We start from the raw sequence: 12,834 nt of genomic DNA on the forward strand, positions 1-12,834 counted from the left end.
GACGATGACAATAGACGACAAAGATAAGAGCAACAAGGCAATGGAAGTGCAAGAGCAAGGCGAGGCGAGGGCCACAATAAGGCTAAGGCAGTGGCCCTGCGAAGAGAGAGGAGAGAAGTAGAGGGGTAATCCATGAAAGGGGGAAAGGAGAAAACAGGGAATTTTGTCTTTTTACTCCCTCTCTCTAAATCATTGTGCGACCCTATTGAGACTGTGGAGGAGCTTATTTATTATTTGAAGTAAAAAATCATCAACTGAAATCGACGTCGTCTCCGCCTCGAGAAATGTGACCGTTACACCGCTCATTCAAAACACAGCGAGTACACTTGGGACGGCGTACTCTCGCGCGTGGACAGACACTGTCCTCTCCTTCTGCGTTTCGCCTCTCTGTATAAACTTGTCAGTTTTCTCTTTTTCGCTTCAGGCTCCCTTGATCGTCATCATTCTATGTTTCCTCACCTGTGTCTCACCGTTTCTCTCTCCAAAACCCTAGCTGGCTCTCGCTCTCAATGTATGATTCTTGGTCGCACATTATTATCTAAAAGTACGTGGATTCGTATTATGAAGTTTCAATCTGTGTAAATTAGCTTTGATGTGTTCTTGTTTAGTGTCGAATTGATAAAATAGAGCATAATTGTTTCTCACCACTTCGCTCTCTGTATCTGATTTTTAAGACACATTCATGTATAAATGTACGTGGATTTGTGTTTGGTGAAGTTTCAATCTGTATAAATTAGCTTTGATGTGTTTTTGTGAAGTTTGGAATTGAGAAGAGACAGCAGAATGGGATGTGCGCAATCGAAGATTGACAATGAGGAGTCGGTGGCGAGATGCAAAGATCGGAGGAACTTGATGAAGGAGGCGGTGGCTGCGCGAAATGCGTTCGCCGCTGGCCACACTGGCTACGCATTGGCATTGAAGAACACTGGTGCCGCCTTGAGCGACTACGCGCAGGGGGAGGCGGAGAACCACGAGCACGAGCACCACCGGGAAGGAGCTGATGGCGGCGTCCCGCAGGCGCCGATGATGATGGATCCCACTCTCTTTCCTCCGCCGCCCCCGCCGCTGCCGACTTTCTCCCCGGCCACGCCGCTCCAGCGGTCGGTGACGATGCCGGAGTTGTCGGCGTCGAAGACAGCTCGGAAGATGACAGAGAACGTCGCTATCGCTGAAGAAGGTGAGGAAAGCGAGGAAGCGCATGACGATGCAGACTTACAGCCGCGAAGGGACCGGCGGGCACGGGTTTCGGAGACGCCACTGACGACTCCGCCGCCGCCGCCGCCGCCGCCGCACGAGCTGAAGGGCATGGCCTGGGACTACTTCTTCATGGATGATGACATGCCAGACCCGTCGCTGAGTGAAACTGAAGAGGTTCTGGAGCAGAAAAAAGAGAATGAGGTGTTTGATAGAAATTTTAGCGATAATGCAGGTAGAAAGATGGATGATGTTGAGCCAAAGACGCCAGAGAAGACAGTGCCTCACGGGCTGGACACCCAAGAGGAGGTGACGCCGGTCTTTGCCAAAGATAAGCAATTCCTGCATTCAAACACCGCTCCTGCTGATATTGAGAGAGGGGCCACTGGTAAGGCCGGGGCTAGTGTTAGTTTATTGAAGATACTTGGTGACATTGATGATCATTTCTTGAAGGCGTCTGAGGCTGCACAAGAGGTGTCAAAGATGCTGGAGGCAACTCGCTTGCATTATCACTCGAATTTTGCTGATAATCGAGGTGATTGAATCTTTCCTCAATATTATTGTCACTCCAGTTGATTGAATCCTTGTTTGGTATCATATGAGATCTGTTAGCTAATTCTTTTATTCTGGAATATAATTCGGTGCTTACATAATATAGATGGATTGAGAAATCATGTATTTATTGGGGATTTGAAACTGTAGTTCTAAATCAAACTTACCTTGGTTGCCAAATTGACAATTTTTTCGGGTTAAATATTTCTGGGTCAACTCAATGTTTGGTAGCATTTGAAAAAGCTGAAATATGTTAACATGTTATTTGTCATTGCTGGGAACTCAATGTGATTGGGCATTATCTCAAACTTACTTGTCATAGGTGCATTAAATATTATTTTGTCGGTATGGAGGTGTCCACGTTAGGCTTTTTATTGGGTACATCATAACCTAGGCTTCTTAGTTCTGCAATGCGATTCTGAAAGGTGGCAAAGATCAATTCTACGGGATCCCGAATAGGATCAAGGTTGGAATCGGCTATGGATGCATGTGTGCTTATTTTATGCCATTATCTGAAATTAGCTACTTGAAATCCATGTAGCCTATTTCAGTTACTGGGATTAGGCTTTTTTAATGATTGATTGGCACAAACATAGTATTCTGACAGTTTCAGCGAACGTGTTTGACATTTGCAGGACATATAGATCATGCAAGAAGGGTTATGCAAGTCATTACATGGAATAAATCATTTAAAGGTTTACCTAATGGTGATGATGTGAAGAGTGAGTATGATGCTGAGGACTATGAGACTCATGCCACTGTTTTGGATAAGTTATTGGCATGGGAGAAAAAGCTATATGAGGAAGTGAAGGTGTGCATTGCCACATTTAATCTGTTTTTAGTTTCTTCTTTTTCATCTCTACACAACTGTTTCTGTGAGCTTTAGGCATTCTGATTGTTTGACCATGATGGGCCCTTTTTATACACTTTCATGTCTTAGTGCCTGGGTTACAGCCCTTTCTTGTTTTTAACTGAGCTTATTCCCATGGCATGGTTAGTGAAATAAATCAAATTCCAGAACTGCAACATCAGAAATTGATGAATAGTTACTAGGCTAACCTTTTAGATGAGTATCATGATTAAATACTAGTCCTGACTTAAATATCTTCTTGCTGGTAGGCTGGTGAGCTCATTAAGCTTGAGTATCAGAGGAAGGTTGCCATGCTAAACAAGCTTAAAAAACGTAATGCTAGCACTGAATCATTGGAAAAGATGAAGGCAGCTGTAAGTCATTTACATACAAGGTATATAGTTGACATGCAGTCCTTAGATTCAACGGTTTCTGAAGTAAACCATATCCGCGATGATCAGTTGTATCCGAAACTTGTTGCTCTTGTCAATGGGTAAGTTTCAATGCTAAATATGCTACTGCTGTCTGTTTACCCTTACTATATCAGTTGGTGCATGTCGTATAGCGTCTGTGTAATGTTATGGCTGTCCATTTTGCATTAAATAAAGTGAGTAGTTAATGGTGGATCGCTTTTAACTCTTCAGTGTCCTTCAAATCAGTAAGGACAAACGAAGAAAGAGAACAACAATAGAATAGAACAAATAACATTCTAAAGCAACTTAAAGACTGCCTTAAGATTCATAGGATATTTAAAATATGCTTGGGAAGTTCTTTCTTTAGTTGTAGTTGCCATAGAAGACAATTCGAATATCAGGCTCTCTATGTTTCCTTTGTATCTTTGTGTATCTATGCTTTCTTCAATGTTAGGATGGAATTTCATAATATTGTCATTTCCCTATTTGGTAGAGAAGCTTCCAAAACTTTGAGTCTGCGCTAAATGGTTTTCCTCTTCAATCAAGGGATCTGTTGTATCTTTTCATGCATCCGTCAATCTGGGTTTTGCTATGATGAGAAATTGGCAATTGGTTTTGTGTTTATGTCTTGACTGCAAAGTGGCCAAGCTCTTTTGGTGCCATTGCCTCTATATGTGTGATTCTAAGGCTACATCTTTATCTGGAGGGGATGACTTGGAATAAATAATACTACAGTAATAAATAAATAAATTGTGGTTTCCCTATAAGGTGGCATTGAGCCAGTTTCTTTTTATCCAGGGGGAAAAACACAGGATTAAATATTCCTTTGGGATCATAGATTATGTTTGGTTAGGATAGGATTAGTGTGACAACCGGTCCCCTTGGGTGCAGCACTTGTTTAACTAATTGGGCGATTTTTTATATTTATTTATTTAATATCCATTTCTTTCCTTCTTAATCCAACTATGGTCCATCCAATCCATTCAAGGTTAACCCAAACGAACATTGAGTTCTTTTCCACCCTTGAGGTCACTCACTTGGATTAGCCCTCTTCGACCCATTTAAACTCTTGAATTTTTCATCAGTGAAGTTGATATAATGCAGAGTGTATAAGCCACAGTAAAAGTGAAATCTGACCCTACTGTGACGTCACTGTTAACTGTTACTCTAGGACTGTCAACTGACAGAATGCTATGTTCTATTTCTCAAATTGTTGGTTCTAACGGTCAAACTTTGAGTAAATGGTTGACCTTTTGAGTAAATTGTCAACCATTTTTCTCCCAGAAACTCACTTCTCTGCCCACTCAACATCGTTATGAACATAATCAAGTGAGTTCGTAGTTATTTTCTATTCTCCCAAACTGATGAAGTCCATGCTTATTCAACATTTCTGCCAACCATTCATGATATTCATACCTAAATCATCAATTTTAATTCATAACATCATTAAAAAACCATAGACAGTAATTAATATCTATAGGTCCCCAAGGAAATTCAAACATCATTTTTCCCTTATGAAATTTCATGCCAAAAATCATTACAGTTCACAATAACATAAGATCACTAAATGAAAATGGCTACTCCAATGCCTTTGCTTCCCCCTTTGAAGAGCAAGCATCATTACCTAAATATGTTGCATACCCGAGTGATGTGAAACTTATTAAGGGGATTTTCAAGCATGCAATACATGATTTTTTTTTTTCAAAAATTATATCTTGATCTATTTTAAAAATCACTTGGCATGCTCATCATGCAACAATACCGATTCCACATATTTGGGAGAAGTTCCCACATCTCGGTTACCACCCTTTTTAGGCCCCTACTAGACACATTTGGTTTGGGAAGACCCCTTGACAAATCAACGCTTTGCCACCCAAGTCTTGTAAACCTTGTTGGTCTTTTCAATTGCATTCCACACAAGGCCTATAACACCTTGTTGACTTTTCAATCTGCAAATGAATTACTCCCCAAAGAAAGCCAACACTTGGCCAAGGTTTCATGCAATACACGATAGCATTTTCCTCATTCTCAAACCATCATAAAGCATGCTTCCTTTTTCACGGGACATGCATATACTTTCAAAACTATGCATCAAGTAAATACAACATCACAGTTTCATGCTTGTAACAATAAAATTCCCCATACCTTGTCTTCACTAAACTGAAACCCTGCTTGAAGCCTCACTGTTTTAACACTAAAGAGAACTCACTATTTTGACACACTCAACTCTCAAGCTCTCTTCCAAGCCTCACAGATAGCCCAAGCAAATAGCCAAATGTATCTCTCAAATGCACAAGTTTCCTAATATATAGGTTGCCTCTACATATCCTTAAGAAATCATGACCAGTGGTTCAAAAATCATCTAAGGCTTCTAAACTTCCCATCTTACTCAAATAAACTATTTCTCCAACATAAAATTATTCACTTAAAATATATATAGATATACCAATATATGTCCTCAACTTGAGATAAAATCCTAGCCATTGATTCTTCCAAATCCAAGGGTTTATATTTAAACTTTCCTTTCCATTCAACTCCAAGTGTGAACACCATTAAGGTGCAAGAGGACAAATCTCCTTAGTCCTTGCATTGCATGGTCGATCACATTAAGAGCAATTTGGTCATTTTCTCCTTGCTATTTTACACTCATATGGTAAGTAGGTTTTATCTCCTACTTGTTAAATATGTTTGGAATCCTTCCTTCTTCATAGAACCTTCCTCTTTAATGTTAACCCAACACTGGCAGCCAAATTTTTAGCCCTGGGGAAGCTACTTCCTTGCACAAATGAGGAAATAAGTCAACTTTGATCAAAATGGTGAAAACAGTTTTGTACCTCTGGCTTATTTCCCTAGACAATGCTGTTCTAGTTATTCCTTATTTAACAGAGATAAAGTTAACTTCTTAGATCGTGTTTTATCTCTAACTGGGCTGTTTCAGTGCAAATTTCTCAATTATGTGCCAAAATTGGTCTCCTCGTAATTTGTGTCCAAACGAGTATTCTTTGACTGTTCTTGAAAAATTAAATTAATTATTCATGCAGCCTGCATTATTTGCTAGAATATTGCTTGTCAAGTTTGGTCATGTTCTGAGATCTGTTGATGTGGAAATTTTAAATCCCAAGTTGGTGTTTCTTTTACGATGGCCAATTAAGATTTCCTTTTTGGGGTTATCCCAAGCTTGAAATTGTTCAGTTCTATTTTCTAAAAATTCATAATATCCAGTCTATTTGTCAGTCCTTGGATTTTGTTGTGAAATTTTGCCATTTGGCTTGCCTTGATTTTTGGCCTTTTTAAGAGCTGGCATGCAAAGTGGTGCAATTCATCTACTACTTCTCCTGTCCTGCACTTGTACCTACTGAATACTAATGTCCAATTGAGTTATAGACCAGGTGCCTTTCAAATTCTTGTATCAAAATTGAATCATTTGGGCAATTTTCTCTCCTTTTTGGATCCAATTGATTGTTTTACCCATGTGTCAAATTGTTGAATTTACAACTATGGATCTACTTCCTTCACTTTTACCTTACCAAACTAAGTCTATTGGCCTTGTTCAACTACTTCCTAGTTCCCAATGATAAGATCTTTTCACCTATTATTTTTGGGAATCTTAAACTGCCATTTCTGGTAAATTTTTATAAATATTAAATTTTCACCTAAAAAATCAGTAGAACATAAATAGCCACCCAGACCATCTCAATTTCCCTCATTCTATATCAAAATTTGACCATAATTTTGCAATTCATTTGTTGTGCCTTGTCTCCAAGACAATGTATGCCTCTTATTTGACTTACCTTTGAGTGTATCAGCATGGTTGTGACGTATGACGTCCTGTAGATTGACTTGGGTCACATAGCTAAGGTACATCCTTGGTTTATGATGACATGAAAGTCCTTCATTGAGTAGAACTTGCTAAATCTCCTCCTTAGAAGTGTCCCCTCTTATTCTATTGTTTCTAATTTCAGTATCTAACCAACTCTTACTCATCAGAGATAGATTAGTATAATTCCAAGCATGATTTCAAAACGTAGCATTTTATATCACGTATTCAACTAAGTACAACGATGTTTAAGTTGTACAAAACATTCTACCAGAAATACATACATAATGTCTTGCATATCTCCTCTCCTCCTCTTAACCCCTGGTTGGTCAATCTCCCCATCCCATGCATGGTCTGGAATGTTAAAATGCAATGCATGAGAATTCTCAGTAAGGGATGTCATGGTAATGCAATCACTCAAGCATAATATCATCCACACATTTCATGAAGGCGACCCCTAATCATAACCTTCTCCCATTCTCTAGTGGTACCCTCTCCTAGGTTCAAGTCCTCCCTTTATCCTTTGGCATCTTTAACACTACCTAAGGGCTCCACCCTTGGCCAAACAGTAATAGCAATCATTACAACACATTTATGGCTTGAACCTTCACTCTAGATGCTTGGCTCATACTTTCATGCAACATGCCCACATTATGCACATTTATCATGAGTACAACATGTCATTTTATGCATTAAGCTGCTATAAAATCATTTCATGCATTGTACCAACATAGAATATAACCATAAGCATGCACTACCTCAAGTTAAGACACATGGTGGTTTGGAATTCATGTAGCCAACCTTGCCCAATATGATTAAAGCAACAATAATCTTGAGCCTTAATCCCACTAGGCGAGGTTGACTGCGTTGATTCTATCTTACTAATGATCTCTATGTATGGCTATAGCTTTTAGTTTACATATAGAGGAAATGGCTATAAATAATTTGTTATGTAATTTTTTTTTGTAAAATATTGGTTTATAAATAATATCAATTTAAAAATCAAATATTAATATATAACATGATAATCAATTAATGTTAATATATTATTATTCTGATTAAGACTAGGATTTATGTCGCCTATCTCACCTAGTGGCATTATGAGTTGTAATTTTTGTAGTTATGTTATATTATCATTATGCTAATTGGAATCAACTACCAGTAGCAGAGTTGGAAATTTTTACCTGGGTGGGTAAAAATTAAGTAGTAAAAGAAAATTTGAAATAACATACCCAAAAACACATTGGCAGTTGCCACCAGCCACCATGGATGGTGTTTTTCGGCAATCAGAGGCAATCACTCGACACCCTTATCCCCATTGACCAATATACCCAAAACCAGCATAATCCAATGGCTGAATCTTCATAGATCTAAGGTTAAACTTTTAGCCAAACTCAACACGTGCGTAAACACATTGGTAGTCGCCACTAGTCACCGTGGCTAGTGGCTTTCGGTGAACAGAGACAACCACCTGACACCCTTATCACCATTGACCCACATACCAAAAAACTAACAAGATCCAACGACCAAATCTCTATAGATTTAAGCTTAAACTTTCGCTAAAAATATGGTGGTTTCAGGTGAAAATGTGGTCGGATCGAAGATCATACGCCACTGTTGTAGGGGACGCACGCCGGTGCTGTATTGGCCGCGAAGTATGTTCGATCCATGGTTGGAAATGTCAGACATTGTCATAGGCGGTAGTGGGAGATGAAGCCAGTGGGGGCGTCCGATTTTTGGGCGGGTGGGTTCTTGCTTCAGTGCAGGTGGGCGAGGTGGAGGAGACACGGTGGAGAGAGAGAGAGAGAGAGAGAGAGAGAGAGAGAGAATGAAGGTTGGACGGGTATTCAGAAAAGAACAAAAATGTGGTCGGATCGAAGATCAAATGCCACTGTTGGAGGGGACGCACGCTAGTGTTGTATTGGCCGCGAAGTACATTCGATCCGCGGTTGGAAATGTCAAACATCGTCATAGGCGGTTGTGGGAGATGAAGCCAGTGAGGGCATCCAATTTTTGGGCGGGTGGGTTCTTGCTTCAGTGCGGGTAGGCGAGGTGGAGGAGACACGGTGTGGGGAGAGAGAGAGAGAGAGTAGGTGAGGTGGAGGAGATGCTAGCAACAATAGGGGTGTCCGAGTAGAGAGAGAGTGAGAGAATGAAGGTTGGGCGGGTATTTAGAAAAGAACAAAAAAAAAATTAAAAAAATTAAACCATTATGTACAGTAGCATTTCCCAAAAAAAACGGGCCCACCCTTGGCCATATGTAACTCCACCCCTGTCAACTACTTGATATGTCATGCAATCATATATTGATTGAGTTATTGTTAGATCATAATTCACAATATAAATTTTTTATGAGTAATTATTAGTTAAATCTTAATATTGTATAGCAATATATAATGCCACCAAAAAGCCTTAATCTCCTTGTGCAGGGTTAAAGTCCACGGATTCTAGTTTGCTAGTCATATCCATTTGTAACCAGATCTTCTAAAGCTATTGTTGTTGTGGGTTTCCTGACTATGTGGAGGATGGTCCAAATACTTTTGGGCTCTCTTGGAGGTCTTTGTTTGGTTTTTGTGCAAGTGGTCCAACAATTATTAAGTCAATTCTCTTGTTGATGGGGGCGAGAGAGAGAAGTTATAGTGTTCAGTAGTGATCTTTATCCCTTAGATTGGGCTGCAATCTATTCTCCAACTTGGCTGAAATTTTTTAGGCTTGTTAAAAGCATGTGGTTCTACATTGTGGATATGTGATTGTCATTTGGTAGCTACTACAGTTGATTTTTGTGCATGGCAGTGTGCCTTTGTTTTTGGTGAGATTTCTCCAATTTATTCCCTTGTTTGGTTTTCACCATTGTTGGTGATGGCCATGGGAATTGTTCTACTCCTACAACGAGTTGTTCTAGATGTTTGTTGATGATTTGAGATGTTTGCCTCTAGCTTTGACTGGGGAAGACTTGATTGTAATATTTGGTAAGTTATAGTGGAAGTTTGACTATGGTGTCATGGTTTTTCCTTTCTCATTGCGGGGTTTTTCATGTAATCTTGGTGTCTGCTTTGTGTGTGTGGCTGTGTGATTTAATTCTTAGGAAATATTGGCTGTTTACTTCAAGGAGAAGAAGTGATTTTGGGTGTTAGATTTTGCTTGTGGTTTGCTTTGTTTATGACTCAGTGTGTTCAAAATTTTTTCACTTCGCTTTATTTAGTGTCTTCCTCTACCTCTTTTGCTGCTAATTTTTTCCATTATATTCACTTTTCTCATGGATGCATTTATTGATTTTTTTCCTCACATGTTCAAATTATTTTATTTTTGTCTTGGTTTTTTTATCTTCAATAAACACCACTCCAACCTTATTATGGATCTTGTTTCTAGTTTTTTGTATAGTTGCCCATTGATTATAACTATCTCATTGCATTTATAATTGACATAACATATTATTATATAAAATAAAGTTAATAAGCTAACAGTAGCATAGTAATGCAATTATTATGTCAATAAATTAATATGTGAATATAATGACATCATATCATGCCTCAATCCTATTAGGAGTGGTTGGCTAAATAGAATCTATCTAGCTTGCCAATCATCTCTATCGATGATCATATTTTCTACAAAGCAGCCATTCTAACACATTGTTATTATTATAATAATATATAAATTATAAAATTAAAGGGCATCAATGGTCCATGAGGCTTTCTGGCTTGAGAGTTGGGGGAGGATTGTATTTGTACACACTACACAGCTTTCCCCATGCTTTTTTTTTTTTCCCCAAAGAGTTTGAGTCCACAACTTGAACCTTTTGACCTTTCAAATCACAAAGGAAAGCTTACCGTTGCTAAGGCTGGCATATTTTTCATGCATTATCATCTGTGTATTTCTTTCCGTAGTCTTTTACAGTACAAGTTCTCTCTGAAAAGGGATAGTGACTACAACATCACTATTTCTAGCCCTCACTTGTATGTGTACTATTAGCAGAATGTTTCTTGTTATTTGATATTTCTTTTGCTGTAATGGACAAATCCGTATTGTTAGACTAGGATCTTGTTCCTAATATATTGTCCTGTGCTTTTGATATTTGGCATTCCATTGTCTTTATTTGTATTTTGTTATTATTTTCTGGCATTGCCTGGGCAAGATGATTCTTGATACTAATGGCTTTTGGTTCAATTACCTCCACATAGAAATAAGTTATATGGTTAGTAATTTTTACCCTAAAAGTAAAAAGATTGTAAAATGACCAGGCTGTGGTGATCCATGGCGTCGAATTTTTCTTTTTTATGTTTTTTAATCATCATATAATTTCTCCTTCATCTAGAGCATAATTGTTATACTTTCTTTCACAATTTTCTCCCCAGTTCATGATTTTAGGGTTTCTCACAATAGCTGGTACTGATCAGTGGTATTTGTTCTAGTGGATAACATTGTAGTAGACTTTTCTGTAAAATGACAGCATCTTGCATAATGTGTTTAATTATCTTCAGAACACAGGTTTTGAACATGACAAAGTGGGTGTCTGAAGTGCAGGATGGCGAAAATGTGGGAATCCCTGTGCATACATCACGACAACCAGCTGAAAATTGTTCTCGATCTCAAATCCCTTGAGATCCCTGGAACTCCCAAGGAAACCACCACGCATCACCATGCTCGCACTGAACAGCTTTGTGAGGTCATAAATGACTGGCATTTGCAATTTGAGAAGCTGGTGACAAATCAAAAGAACTATATCCGAGCTCTGAACAGCTGGCTGAAGTTAAACCTCATCCCCATTGAAAGCAGCTTTAAAGAAAAGATCTTGTCACCGCCCAGAATCCAGAATCCCCCCATCCATCCCCTCCTGCATTCCTGGCACAACCATCTCGAGAAGCTCCCTGATGAACTCGCAAAGACCGCCATTGCTTCCTTTGGTGCTGTGATAAAAACCATTTGGGATCATCAAGAGGAAGAGAAGAAGCTGAAGGAGAAATGTGAAGAAACCCGAAAAGAGTACTTGCGCAAGAAGCAGGTGTTCGAGGACTGGTATCAAAAGTACTTGCAGCGAAAAACGCCAACTGATGAAGCTGACCTCTCGGAGACAAACCCCAAGGATCCTGTCTCGGACAGGCAGTTTGTTGTGGAGAGCTTGAGGAAGAGGTTGGAAGACGAAATTGAAGTTCATCAGAAGCACTGTGTTCAGGTAAGGGAGAAATCGCTGGGGAGTCTCAAAATCCGGCTGCCGGAGCTCTTCCGGGCCATGTCGGAATATTCTCGTGCCTGTCTTGATGCTTATGAAAGGCTGAGAACCGTCGTCCAGTCGCAGAATGCAAATGCTGCTCGCATTTCGTGAGGATCTGTATGCCCTTTTTTTGCTGTTATCTTCCTCATGTCTGGCTTCAATCATCTTCTGTGTAGTTAATTTATGTACTTGCGATGGTTTTGTTTCTTCTCGTCAGCCAGTGTTTGCAATGTTTTTGTTCTGCTACTCAAATTAGAGTTCTTGTTATTATCATATCTGCCATCAAGTTGTTATCATCATTGAGCTTCTTTTTGGCCTCCGCTGCCGGGGCTGTCATTGCCACCGTCGCACCACCGCCAGCTGCCGGCAGAACATTAATGGGTAAATGGCAAATTTTCGGGGTATCAGGTGTCATGCGGTTTAGATCATTTGCAACATCTTTATCTTTCAGTTACAGAAATATTTTTTTACAAAAATATACTAACAAGAACATTTCTTTGAGAAAAAAAATTAATATATCAGTAATATCACATTTTCGTTTGTTGTGAAAATGTCTTGAAAAAAGAAATTCATTTTTAATCACTTTTTTTTAAAAAAAAAGGTTCTCAGCTTGTCAAACAGATTAATTGTATTCTATAATTATTTTATCAATTTTGACTCAGTCAACTAATTTTGTAAATCTGTTATTATATTTAAGTTTTAATTTAATCAATTTTGATTTTTGTTACATTTTCAGTTTAAATATATTTAAAAAAAAAAGTGGTTAGAGATTTTAATTAATTTGTTTGAATGACCGTAG

At 38.9% G+C, this 12,834-nt stretch overlaps 1 protein-coding gene across 2 annotated transcripts; it reads left to right on the forward strand.

The window, feature by feature from the left end:
• The first annotated feature begins 407 nt into the window (after positions 1-407).
• Positions 408-12,310, forward strand: LOC127813396 (protein ALTERED PHOSPHATE STARVATION RESPONSE 1). Of its 2 annotated transcripts, none has more exons than XM_052354348.1 (5): positions 408-544; positions 759-1,729; positions 2,382-2,557; positions 2,866-3,089; positions 11,348-12,310. In XM_052354348.1, exons 2-5 carry the CDS (start codon positions 784-786, stop codon positions 12,144-12,146), a joined length of 2,145 nt encoding a protein of 714 aa, XP_052210308.1. In that variant the 5' UTR covers positions 408-544; positions 759-783; the 3' UTR covers positions 12,147-12,310. The 2 variants fall into 2 exon arrangements, with proteins under 2 accessions (XP_052210308.1, XP_052210310.1); XM_052354350.1 differs by having other exon boundaries at positions 408-511.
• The last annotated feature ends 524 nt before the right edge of the window (positions 12,311-12,834 follow it).

This window comes from Diospyros lotus, chromosome 11, assembly GCF_014633365.1.
Source record: "Diospyros lotus cultivar Yz01 chromosome 11, ASM1463336v1, whole genome shotgun sequence".
In the NCBI taxonomy this organism is placed as follows: Eukaryota; Viridiplantae; Streptophyta; class Magnoliopsida; order Ericales; family Ebenaceae; genus Diospyros; species Diospyros lotus.

Bases quoted from the DNA above. Each gene is read 5' to 3' on its own strand.
- LOC127813396 (XM_052354348.1), top strand. From the start codon at position 784: ATGGGATGTGCGCAATCGAAGATTGACAATGAGGAGTCGGTGGCGAGA. The intron at 1,730-2,381 runs GTGATTGAATCT...TGACATTTGCAG, and splicing joins GAATTTTGCTGATAATCGAG to GACATATAGATCATGCAAGA. The intron at 2,558-2,865 runs GTGTGCATTGCC...TCTTGCTGGTAG, and splicing joins AGCTATATGAGGAAGTGAAG to GCTGGTGAGCTCATTAAGCT.